Source organism: Chlorocebus sabaeus, chromosome 17, assembly GCF_047675955.1.
Source record: "Chlorocebus sabaeus isolate Y175 chromosome 17, mChlSab1.0.hap1, whole genome shotgun sequence".
Lineage (NCBI taxonomy): Eukaryota > Metazoa > Chordata > Mammalia > Primates > Cercopithecidae > Chlorocebus > Chlorocebus sabaeus.
The window spans coordinates 69,444,662-69,458,774 of NC_132920.1; the positions used below are offsets into that span (position 1 = coordinate 69,444,662).

General features: G+C 33.4%; 1 protein-coding gene across 1 annotated transcript in view; it reads right to left on the minus strand.

Annotated features, from left to right (window-relative positions):
• Nucleotides 1-443: 443 nt before the first annotated feature.
• The window catches only part of LMBRD1 (LMBR1 domain containing 1), a 125,525-nt gene continuing 111,855 nt past the window's right edge, over nucleotides 444-14,113 (minus strand). The window contains exons 15-16 of the mRNA XM_008013601.3: nucleotides 1,165-1,256; nucleotides 444-986 (exon numbers count right to left, since the gene is read on the minus strand). Coding sequence (XP_008011792.1) covers nucleotides 873-986; nucleotides 1,165-1,256 — 206 coding nt within the window. The 3' untranslated portion in view covers nucleotides 444-872. The remainder of the gene's footprint in view (nucleotides 987-1,164; nucleotides 1,257-14,113) is intronic.

Here is a 14,113-nt window from a genome sequence, read left to right on the forward strand (position 1 = left end):
ATATATACCTTTTTTAATTATTTCTCACTATCCAGAATGTGTTCAAAATACCCTGATGTCATACAGCTTTCATTATATCTTTTGCAAATTTCAAATCTTTAGAATGAAAAATTATCTCTAAAACCAAAATATGATGCCATCTATCTTAATCCATAAACTGATTTTTTCAGGATTATTCTTGACAGTACCCCATTTATATTGGAATACAAATTTTGAGGTCAGATACAAAACGAAAGCTACCAATAACAATATGTATGCCTTAAATACTGTAGAGGTTGTAAGATATCTAATGGACTGACATTTGAACAATATAACACATCTTGGAATGCCATGCTCTTGTAGCACTAAGGAGAGTTTGAAATCTTTTCATGAAATCTACTTGAGTGGTGCTAAAGATTTTAGGCAGAAAACTGAAAACAAGTTGCATATGGGAGTAACATTCATCAGCTATATTGTAAATTTTATTTGGAGGCAATCAGAGAGAGACACTTTAAAATTCCACATCACTCTGGAGAACCTAAGGCACAGATATAAATGATGTATTATGTTTTTAAAAAGTGACAAAAGGGAATATTAATTCTGGAAGATTTTTAATTAAACACTATTATACATTAGAGGAAAAAATTTTGCACAAACATTCCTTCACAAAGCCAGTAGTTTTGTATTTACATAGCATTATTATGGTAATTTAAAATGTTAATCTATGATACAATGTTACTTCTGAAAACATATAATAAAATATAGTTGTTTTATAGCCATGCTCCCATTTTTGATGAAAGCTAGTTAGCTCATCCTAATGTCAGTCTAACACTTTAAAAATGCATAACAGATATTCAGTCAGCGTTATAAAACCTTTAAGACAGAGAAGGCTGTCAAACAGAATAAACAGAGGGCTCATCATCACTTATGTCTGAATCTTCGTCTACTCCTTCAATAACCGATTTCTTCCCTTTACAACAGGATACAATTAATCCAATCAAGAATACCTGTAAATTTAAATAAGCTATGTGTTACTTTTCAAATTTAAAATCATTTGGAAAGTAATGCTTTAAAATTCAATGACAGTACTATGATACAAATGGACTACTAAGATACAAAAAGTTTATACATTTAACTATAATTTATAAAAGAAGGTGAAATCATGCCTGGGCTATCTGTACTTACCCCAAGAAAGGCCCAGTTACCAAAATAGTAAGCAGCACTGAAGAACCAGAACTTGTGAAGGAATAGGTATGTCCGGGTAACAGTACACTGATCTGTAAAAGCAAATAAAAGACTATGGTGAAATAGGTTCTTTTATAAAACTGATGATTAATACTTTCTCTAAAAGATTATTAACCAAAGCTAATGACCATGATCATATGGCTAACAAGTATCAGAGATGGGACTGAAACTTAGGTCTCTCTCCAAAGCCTACTCTTTCAACCACCTTAATGTAGTGTTAAAAACTGCCAACTAATATGACATATTTAAAAAAAAAATGAATGCCACCAATGCAACCCAGATCTTAAGTATAAAAAAATTATTTTGGCTAGTCTGCTTTATTGGAAATAGAAGAATCATTTTTACTTGGAGTGTCAGACATATCCTAAAACAAAAAAAAGTTTTCCTGATGAACATCAAGAAAAAAGAACAAAGTAATCAGATGTGGTTAGTATTAAGTTGCACTTGTAGGAGCAGAAAGGTCTAATACCTTTCCTCACCCCCTGTAAGTTTCATGGCCAACACTCCTATAACAGAAGACAGGTTAACAAGAGAAAAGCATAACAAATTTATTTAATCAGTTTTTCATGACACAGGAGGCTTCAGAAATGAAGACTCAGGGGAACACTGTATTTTCATGCTTAGTCAATGAAGAATGGAGAGCTCAGAATAGAGAGTAATTGGACAAAGGTGTATAAGTGAATGGTAACAGACTGAGGGAGGAAAGCCAGCAAGGTTTGTATGTTCAGATTCTTCTTGGTCTTTTACATAGCATCCCCTCCTTCAAGGTACAGGGCAGAACTCCTTCTGGAATGAGGGTCTTACGACCTACTATCAGACAAGGTAGGTCACAGAATTTCTTTATGGCCAGCCCCTACACAGAAAGGCAGGTGAAGGTTAGAATAATATTTCTAGGTTTATGGCTGGCTTTGGGAAAGTGGGGTTCTAATTTCTATGACATGGTTGGGGGAAGAGAAATTCTAGTTTCTATGGTCTGCTTGGGAGAGAAAGGGGAACAGAAGAAAGAAGGGCAAGGGAAGGTTGAAAGGATACTTTGCTTCTGGGGCTCTTCCAATATCCTTCAGTTCAAAGTACTTAACATGTTACAGTGTGTGCTATCATTTTCTCATCCCCAACACACTTTTCTAAGAAACCAATTCTCACTGCAGCTAAAGCTTGAGAGGTTTCTTTCAGCTTTTATCTTTTTATGACTTCTATTGAATGGATGATTACTTCTTATAAAGAAATAAGAAAATCACTATTTACTGATGTGATTCCGGTTTGAACTTTAGACAGCATTATAGCTGTAATTAAAAATAAATCATATTTTTCCCCTTCAAATAAAATGTAACTCTTAAAGAGAAAGTAGCAGACTGGTTATTTGATATTTGTGTAAACCCCATAATAGGTTTCCACAAATACATTATTTCCATTAGTTACAAAGTCATCTACACATATTGACACATATCTAGTAAACGATGTCTCAGGAAATATTTATTTAAGCCATTCAGAAAGGCCTGTGGCAACATAATACAGTTGACCCTCAAACAAAACAGATTAGAGGTGCCAACCACCACACACAGTCAAAAATCCACATATAACTTTTGACTCCTCCAAAACGTAACTACTAAATAGCCTGGTGTTTTCTGGAGGCCTTACTGATAACACGAACTATTGATTGACACATATTTTGTATGTTATGTGTATTACATACTGTGATCTTACAATAAAGTAAGCTAGAGAAAAGAAAATGTTATTAAGAAAATCATAAAAAGTGAAAATATATTTACTATTCATTAAGTGGAAGTATATTATCATACAGATCTTTATCCTCATTCTCTTTACATTGAATTGGCTGAGGGGGAGGGGAAAGATGGGGAAGAGGAGGGGCTGCTCTTGCTGTCTCAGGTGGTAGAGGTGGAAGAGGTGAAGGAGGTAGAATAGAAGGCAGGAGAGGCAACTGCAACTTTTATTGAAAAAAAATCCAGCATAAGTGAACCCATGCAGTTCAAACTCGTGTTGTTCAAGGGTCAACTATATTATGTAATTGAGTGAAAAATTATATATGCTGCACCTAATGGAGGATACCAACCTCACAAATTTCAGAAACCCTTTATGTTTTACAGAAGAAAATCCTTATCTTACAAAGCAATTTCTTTTCAGTCTGTTAATTACAAAATAAATTATAATTTCTGCATATTTGTATTCAAAATGGACAATGGCAAAAAGATCCTACATGCAATTAGGAGACCAATCTCATATCCTATTGCTAATCAAGAAAATACACCTTTTATTTCTATTTTTCTGAGCTCTCTTCTTAGCTTCAATAAGTAAGTGTTATTTTCTCTCAAAACATAAAATTGAACTGAGGGCTACACAGTCCAGCTTATTACATAAGGGATCTAATAACACTTTTTTTGTTCCTATCACATGGTTTTCTGAAAATAGCATTAAAGTTGTATTTTATAAACATACAATACTTGTTATATAAAGCTTCAGATATGTTATGTAAAGATTTAGATAATCTAAATTTTATCTACTCTAAACCCTTCCACTGTACTTCAACATTTACTTCTGAATTGCTTAATACCAAACTGAACAAACCTGTCTCTTTCTGGTAAAAAACAAAAACAAAAAACACAGTTTAATAAAGAAGCAACCTCTTCCTTTTAGGAGCAAGGACTACTAATGTAATTCCTGTCTATTGATACCCCAAAGGCTCCCTTCAGAGTCTTTCTTCTCTTTATCAACAGAAAAGTCTAGAAGGAATATTCAGTTTTCTAAGAAAACTAGATAGCCTTTAAGCAGCATTAGCTGAACATATTTCTGTCTCCTATAGTTACCACAGATGATTACAACTTTACACTAGGTGCTGGGAGTTCAGACTCACAGAAGAGACTCCTAGATAGAAAATTTATTTGTCATTTACTTTGTGCTCCCACCACATTTTATTCTTTTATTATAGAACTTACTTCACAGTGATACAGCTATTCAATGTGTCATTTTTTTTCAGTAGATACACTGAGTATCCTGAAGTACCACTGGAGTATTCAAATTCATTCATATTCAATGACTGTTGACATAAAATAAATTTAAAAGCAGATATTTTATTTAAAATTCATATTGTTAAATAGCCCATTTTCTAATTTTTTAAAATTAAAATCTGACAAGATTCCAAGGGCATAAAAATGACAAAACTGAATATATATTGAATTAAAGCATAACTAAAATGTCCAGCACGGTGAACGAAGAGCCCAGGCTCCGGACTCTGACAGACTTGGAGGTGAATAGCATTTGGTCACTTTTTTGCTATGTGTACAGGCAGATCTGAACTGTGGAGCCTGTGGACTTATAAAAAGGGGATATCACCATCTTTCCTCACAGAATTCCTATAAAGATCATATGATAGATATATATCAAAAGCCCCATGCAAAGTGGCACTTACTATTAATTTTCTTCCTTTTTCCTCTGCGAAGTATAGAGAACAACTGTGAAGAGTTGCTCAAATGGTTGCAAGTCTTAAGATTTCAGACATTCATGTCCAATAGTAGGAAAATATTTGGTTAGTCACTAATATCATGACTACTCTGTGCATGCCCATTATTTTTCTGTCTCTATAGTTGAAACAGACACAAATGGATTTGGCAAAATTCAAATTTGTATTATCAGTATCAGGATACACTGCCACATAGTAACATACCTTTAAATAACCAATTTGAATGTTTCAAAAATGAAGAGTGGGACAGGCTTGGACCTACCCAAAAAAATGCCTTTTCATAATTATTTTAAAAACAAGAATGGTATCATTCATGGTTTAAGTATTACTTTAGCTTCAATTTACAAGTATAAGCCTGTGAAAAACTCAACTTAAAAAATAAAAGTTCTATTACTCATTTCCATATTTAAAGATATTTTGGGAGTCAGAACTTGACTAAATTAGAAATTTCAGGGCCAGAACAGGGCTAACAAAACAGAGACTGAACTGGCAAAAGCAAGATAAATCAAATCATTCTTCTCTAGACATCTAATAATCCACTTAGTGACATTTTAAATTGGCTTATACTCTCTGACTCGTGCCCACCACTAAAACCATATCTTCAATATTTTTTTGATCACATTATTTACATGTTTACCTTTTTTAAGGGTTGTGGACTTTGACACAAGCCGTTTAAAATACCATAAAAAGGTACCATCATTCTGTGTTGTTGTTGAAAAATGATAGTAGGTTAAAAATTCACACATACAATAAGTAAAAGCTCTTTATATTCATCTTTGTCCATATATATCATTTTATTTCTATTAACTGGGATATACCCATATAAAAATTTTCACTAGTAAGACACACACATATATTTCCTATTCAAGCGACGATTTCACACTGAATAAATGGAGGGGAGTGCTGTTCTTCACCACCTGCTATCTTCCAGCTGCTCACCTGAATCACAGATATCTAGGAGATCTATAGATTTCTTTCTACAATTATCCAACTAAGAAAATCACAATAAAGGTTCTGAATTTGGTTTTACCTTCAAAGTAAATTTAAATTGTTGGATATTTCATTTAGGAATTGTGTTCTAAAATCAGGAGTATTCCAGAAACTTCTGACTATTCTTCTTCAAAAGAACATATAATTGAATTAAAGATTAAACTTTCAATTAAACTAAAGATTAGATGTTAATAATGAAAACTAAACATGGGAGAGGGAGGCTCAGATAATTTTTTTTCTGATGAGAAAGTGGCCATACAAAAATAATAAGAATTAAAAGGGCCAAAAAGGGGCATCTGAAGCATATGAATAAAATCAAAAGACTTTTGAATCCTGCTACTACCACCATTCCTTCATCTCTTCTCACATATCATCAAACAGAGAAATAATAGGAAATGCAAGTACACCATTATTTTTTGTAATTTAACAGCAGTCTCTAAGGATTTACCTGATAAATTTTATATTATATATTTCCTGTTTCCTTTGTTATGTCACTTTTAATGCATCCTGACTGCCACTAAGATAACTCTGGTTAAGTAGAATAAATAATACCTTTTATTTTAAATACATATTTTAAAAAGCCACAACTGGGAAAAAAAAAAAAAAAAAAGCCACAACTGAGTCATCATGTTAAAACTTCACTTGAAATCTATTTACAATTAATTACTCCATATTTGCATTTTATAAAACAAAGACTTATGTTACATATGTGTGTGTATATATATAGAAGACATTTGAGAAAACTCATGTAACATGCAGAATAATTTTAAAACAAGCATTATTTGACTAGTGACCAAAAAATCTGTTAGAAGCCTGGACTATTTAGAAGCTACTTCATAGCTCTTGGTTGCCCATGACTGTGCCAATTGGTTCCTGATTAGGGTCTTGCTACTATTGAATATTTATAATGAACATATATATCTTAACTGTATACAGGGTAAGGAGCTTGGATTTTATTGTGATATGATTTGAAATTATTTATCAAATGGTTTTAAGAAAGAATAACATGAGTGGAGTACAGACTAGAAGAGGAGACTGTAAGCAGAAAAGAGGTTTACCAAGTTAGAAGACTACACAGCTGGAAAAACGAGCTCAGGGATGGGAAGAAAAAAGTTGGGATCTGAGAAATTTTTAGGATGTAAAATCCTAATGTTTTACTGTCAGATGGAATACATACACGTAAAAAGTTTTAGGAAACTAATGAAATACATCCAAATAAATGGGAAGGCAGAAAAAATGAAAATATATAATAAAAAACAAAGTTGTATATTTATATTAAAATTTAACAAGTGGTATATAGTTAAATCAGTGTTTTGTTAAATCTCACTGGGAGATGTAGGTAAAGGGGAAGAGAACTGATGAATGTCAAAACTCACAGAAATTTTGAAGGACACAGTTTTCTTATACTTTAAGAATACACAAACTGTATCAGGCTAATAAAGATATTTGCCAAATGTTTTGCACTTAAGAATAAGTTTCAGAGTAACCATTTTTAAGAACTAGTATAATTTGTGTTGAGCTCTGGTTATATTTAAGTAAGCTTAAAGCATTTCCAAGGTGCTAAAATATATATTTGCCTTTTAAGAAAGGATGTTACTAATTTCATTTTATTACTAATTGGCCATATAACACTCATTAAAAGGGAGTACAGGTAAGTATTAGCATATAAAATGTAGAAATTGTATAATCACAATCTGTATCAGTGAACTCTAAATTACTGAGACTTACTAGCTGCTGGTTGTAATTGTCCAAGGATAGTCAGATATAAAGCAATCGTCTTCTATTACTTTATCTTTTGATAAAAGTAGTTTAAATGGATATACAAGAAAATATTAAAGTTAAAGATGGAAAACTGAGATTTAGTTGAGTCTGACACTAATATACTATGAGACGTCTCCTTGAGGTAATTCATTTGGCTTCTAAATATCAGTTTCTTTGTAAGTGACATACAGATATGTGTGGTATATGGTGCTAGATCAAATTTCTGGGAATTCAGAGAGAAATCTGCATTTGAAAGAAAAGATTAGATTGATGTTTTCAGAGTTAGCCACCTTAAGCAATAATCTGTGAGTAGCTGAGAAGTTTCACAAAATTATTTAGGTTGGCTTTGCTGCAGATACTGGAGAACTGAGAAAGCACACAGCTAATTAATTTTTCTACACTATTTTATTAAACTTCTATCAACACAATTGCAATGTCACCCAGGAAAAGAACCTCAACATCAGGAGACTTTCTGGATATCCAGCAACATCCAAGAAAAATGATGCTCTGATCAATACTCAATTTTCCAGTCTGTATCACAATCTTGCTTGACAAGGCTATCTCAGCTAGATACCAGCCAATAAGATCACTGAGGCCCTCTTTCTAACTTCATGTTTACTTAGATATTGTATGACTATACATTTGATTTTCCACGCAAATTCTTTCTCTCTGGTGATAATTCACTAACCCTGATCATCTAGTTTATTTAATAGCTAAACTTTCTATGGTAAATTAATAAGCTGCCATTTGGGCGACATTAGATTCTTGGGCTGTTCTCTGTTCAGTTATATGAAGTTAAATACAGATGCTGGAGACCAAAGTATGGCACTTCTTAGAAATAATTCTATCTCATCACTCTACTATTGTGCTACACATCTTATGGGTTTACTACAATCAAATCAAATGAGGTTATCAACACAAACTTATTGTCAAATAAAAGACCAGAAATGTATAGTATTTAACCACAAAAAAACCAATTTTAACCTGTTGAAAACACAGCTTTCTGGCTCAAGATAACAGACTTAGCACAGTCATTTGTTTCTTATCCTTCTCGGGACCTCATTACCGTTCTAGTATAGGAATAAAGCCAGGAGCACTCCTTTATCAGCAAAGAGAATGGAAGTAGAACCATCAGCTGATGAGAGGTTCCAACCATAATCTGGAAGACGGAAGGTCATATTTAAAAGGTCTCCAGTAAAACAGATGGTTTTCCTCCCATTTATTTTAAAATATGAGGATCAAGAGGTCCCAGACGCATGCACAGAGTTACCAGCAATGAGGCTTCCCAGTTCCTGATATTTAAATACAAGTTGGCATAAATGTGAACAGATCATCAAATATATGTAGAAAACTATCAGCATAAGGGAAAAAGAAAACAAGATAAATAACTGTACTAGGATAACCAAAATTACAATTTTACTTAAAGGAAACCATTAAGAAAATGTTTAGTATCTTCAGGTATTAAAGATATTACATCCATAAAATAAGGATGCTTGAAAAGAACAATCAGAACAACAAAATACTCAGGGAAAATAACATTTTATTATACGAAATTAAAATTCATAATATGGTTGACAAAGCTGAATACATACCAAAGAATATAGGGCAAATGGTAGGCAGAAAATATGAAAATGAGATAATACAAATGACCAACTGCAGATATTCAATAAATAATAAAAAAGAATTCCCCAAGGAGAAAAGAGAAAATAGAAAGAAACCATAAAGTAGCTTCAGAAGAAAAAATAAATTGGCATTAGATTTCTTACCAGTTAAAATGAAAGTAGAAGATAATATAATGCCTTTAAAGTTCTAAGAGGAAATGACTTCTCATGTAGAATTCTAAGCACAACCAAACTATCCATTAATTGTAAGGACAGAATACTTTTCAGATATATGAGTACTTTTCAGATATGTATTTCATATAAAGAATTTTAATTTTTACCCTAGTAAAACAAAGGGCTTGGGAGAATTCACCAAAAAAGAAGATATGATTTACAATGCATCAGAAGTCTAATGGATAGAAACTGTAGCATTATTATATATAATTATGATTTGTAAAGCTGAGCAGCAGAATCAGAAAGGAATTAATCCAAATAAAAACAGGAAGTCAGTAGGTTCCCAGAAGGAAGTTTTCAGGTTAATACAATGGGTTTCATCCAACAGATAAAGTGAGCAAGAAGCTAGAAAATACTAGGCATACTAACATCTTATGTTACTTTAATAATACTATTTAAAAAGAGAAAAGACAAAGGAACAAATTTTAAAAAGTGGTTCAATTCTACAAATGTTTAAGGGAGACAAAGATATATTTTCTTATCCTCAAGGAACTTACATTTCTATAAAAAGGTAGAATAGAGATAAGATATATAAAGACTATACATTGAGAGAGAATAAGGTAATGTTATAAAAAGTATATGTGCTACGGGAATTCAGAGGAAAAAAGAGAGCACACACATTCGGAGATTCAAAAAAGAAGGCTGAGTTAGAAATTAACCTTGTAAGAAGATCAGGATTCTGACTGATGAAAATGGGAGGGGTAGGGCGAAGACTTCTTGTGATATTTCAAAAATAAATCATTGAAAAGCAAAGGTAGATAAGAATCTGGCCATGTCCAGAACATGTATGAAAAAAAGCTAGAGACTTGTAAAGGTTAAATAATACTAGTCCTTAAATCCTAGACTGAATTTATCAGATGATGTGAGTTTTTACAGTTTTTACTAGAGAAATGGCATTATCAGAGTACTATGGAAGAGTGGTTTCCACAGTGTGGTTCCCAGACCAGAAAATTCTAGGGTCCCACCTCAAATCCACTACATCAAAAACTTTGGGTCAGGCATGGTGGCTCATGCCTATAACCCCAGCACTTTGGGAGGCTGAGGTGGGTAGATCACCTGAGGTCAGGAGTTCAGGACCAGCCTGGCAACATGGTGAAACCCTGTCACTACTAAAAATACAAAAATTAGCCAGGCGTGGTGGCACGTGCCTGTAATCCCAGCTACTCGGGAGGCTGAGGCAGGAGAATCGCTAGAACCCGGGAGGCAGAGGCTGCAGTGAGCCGAGATCGCGTCAGTGCACTCCAGCCTGGGCAACAAGAGTGAGACTCCGTCTCAAAAACAAACAAACAAACAAACAAAAACACACATACAACTTTGCAATCTTGGTTTCACAAATCTTCCAAGTGATTTTGATGCATGCAAAAGTTTGATAACCTTTCTTTGACTCTAAGTTAAGGTAAAATCACTAAAAGGTAGAATAATTTAAGTGAGACATGATGAAAATGGGATGTGAGGGTCATTATGGCAAACACAACACAACACAACACAACACAACACAACAAAACAAAAAAAAACTCTGCAGCTCTTAGTAACTGATTAGGGGTGGAGAAGAAGCAAATAACTACTTTGAAGAATGTGGTAGTATATGAAATACTTAAGTCAGTGTAGTCCAAAGTCCTTATCTAATAGTTTGTACTATCTTCCCCAAGAGCTATTATAAACATTCTTATAAATACATTACCAAAATAAAGCAAAGTTCTTTATATTAGTTTTACATGATTAATAATTCTCATTCAGAGCTTCCCATACATAGCTAATAGGTAGCATCTTTATTTTTTCTTCCTTGGCCTTGAGGGAACACCCTAACCTACATACCACATCACAGCTACACACACGCTTTCATCCATAAGAGAAGCCTAATGAGATAATGTTCAGTAACCAGTGGCAGTGCTCAGAACTTCATAGGTTACACTATTAGTTCTCTATGAAGGAATACCCAGAACAAAACAAACTCAAATAGGCCCAAAGGAAAAAAGAAATGTATAACCTTAATAGGTACACATAAATTTTAAAGATAATTATTACAGATATTATCAAAATTAGAATGTGAAATATTAAACAAATACTTTCTAATTAAAACTCTTAAAAACATGGGCATCACCCCTGACTCCCTTCTCTTTATGTCTCTCTCAAACTCTCTACCAAGCAAATACTATTGGCTCTACCTTCAAAATACATCCAGATTCTGACCACTTTTTGCCACTGTCACTACCACCATAAGCTCTCCCTTGGATTATTGCAAAAGCCTCCTGTCAACCTGCTTTTACCCTTGTCTCATTGTGGTCTGTATCAGAGGTAGGCAAACTATGACACACAGGGCAAATCAAGCCTATCAATTCTAAGTTTTACTGAAACATAGCTATAGCCATCCCTTAAGTAATGTTTATGGCAGTTTTCATGCTGCAATAGTAGAGCTGAGTGGTTGTCATAGACTACTACATGACCCACAAAGCCTGAAATATTTACTCTCTGGCTATTTACAGAAAAAAAGTTTCCAAGCCTTGGTCTATATGCAACACAGTAGTCAGAGTGATCCTGTAAGAACATACGTCACATCATGCCATTCCTCTGTTCATAATCTTCCAGATACTTTTCATTTGAAAGTAAAAGCTGACATCCTTAAAATTATCTGCTTGCTATTCCTCTGCCTCTTCAAGCATACTCCTGCTGTGTACTTGCTGTTAACACTATCTAGAATACTCCTCCCCAGATACTGTGTTTGCTCCTCACTTCTTTAAAGTCATGTCACCTTCCCAGTAAGAATTCCCTTTCTCCTGTACCTAAAATTTCAAACCATTCCTCCTTCTGAACACCACTTAATCTCCTTTAGCACTTTATTTTTCTCCATAATGCTTATCATCTGACATATTTATTTGTCTGTCTCCTTATATTAAATAAGCTCCATGGGGACAGGGATACCAGAGTGTTTTGTTCACTGCTGTATCCCCAGCACCTAGAACAGTACCTGGCACATAGCAGACATCAATAAATATTTGTTAAAGGACAAAGCACAGGAATAATAGATAAGTAAAATTAAATGACCTATGTAATACTGGAAATTAAAACATTTACAAATTTATCTTAGAATTTCATGACTAACAGGATTGTGGTTCTCCATATTACTAAAGATACGTCAATATATTAGAAAGGTGACTGAAGTGCAACACAGTCATTACTTAATATTGTATTATGCAAAGACGGTAACTTTCTAAATAAAGCTATCAAAATTATCAAAATTCTAGTAGAGTTGATGACTTATATTAATCTTTTAAGCTAAATCTAACTATCCTTAACTTTCTCATCCTCACTACCAAATTTTCAGACTATAAAACAAAAGGACCACATAGTTTTTCTTAAACGTCTCTGCCCCATGTTCTTCCGTCTAAAGAAACAGATGACCTACATTCTCCTGAAGAGGGTTATCTTCTTAGCTATATACTTTCAGAAAAAGCTTAATATGGGGGAGGAAGTGTGAAGTTGATAGTCCATATTCAAATCTGCTTTTTAAATTAAGACAGCAGCAATCTAGCACCATTTTCATTTTGCATTATATTTAGGGACTACCACTAGGCTCACAGCACCACAGAAGATATTAACGAAGATATTAGGAGACTGTCATCACAAAGCATCAGTGTCACTTTTTATTTCACCCTTTAAGACTTAGTTTCTAGTGAAATTGCTTGACCCGCTTCATTTTAGCCTGTTAAAACTGGCTATTCCTAACATGAACATTTTAACTTTAAGTGGATAAATCCAACATTAGGTATCAACTAGTGTAGTAATTCTTTTAATAACGTCAGTTTTAAACAAAAGTAAGCCTCTCTGGCAATACACATTCTTTATGTATTTGTATTTATTTAGCTCACAGGCCAAAGTTTGAAGGGCAGAGATTTTTTTTTTCACTTAAATCCATTGTTAGTGACAATGTAACTGTTTAAACAGTATTGCTTTAGGAATCTCAGAAGTTCAAGTAGAAAGATATATTCCATATTCTGGGAAAAGATGGTACCAAGACTTTAATAATTTAATTTTTTAAGTTTCAGTAACTACCTTCCTACTCATACTTTTCAACAAACTGGGAAAAAAGTCTTCTCTGAAATCAGCATCTACTTGGCAGATGTGTGTCATTGTTTCATCTTTAAAAATGTGTAATACTTTTAAATTGCAGAGGTAATAAAAGATATTTATTTAAAAAAAATAAAGTGATTATCTACTTCTTTCCTGAGGCACACAGACTTTTAGATTTTGTTTATGCATGAAAGCATTTAAAAATGAGGTAATATATATACACTCTTTCACCTACCATCACAGTGTTTACTTTTCTATGTCAAAACATACAAAGTTATATCATTACCTTGTATGTATTGCTATTTACAGTATCTTCATTGGTAGATAAATAGCCAGTTGGTTCCTTTTGTTTTGCTATTTCTTATGTAAACTTGGTGGGATTTGGATACTAGCTACTAAAATGAGATAAAATAAGAATCTGGTTTCAAGACTTCTATCACGGTAAACTACTTTAGGAGACAGAAAAAGAATAGGACAACTATCCCAACCCCATGGCTGGGGGTGGGGGTAGATGAGAAAAATAAATGGAGGTGAGAAGGAAAGAAGTTCAATCTAAGAATGCAGGTGTCATAGCTTGGTCATACATGCATGTCCATACAGATAAACTAGCAAACAGTTAAAAAATAAGAATAGAAATGTAAGATTCTGAATTCTTGATTTCTTCCCCTTATATTATTCAGCATAACTAGCTTATGTACTGTCAACTCTCCAAACAACATTAAAAAACCTCACTGATCTAGCAAAGCTAAGTTTAGCAGAC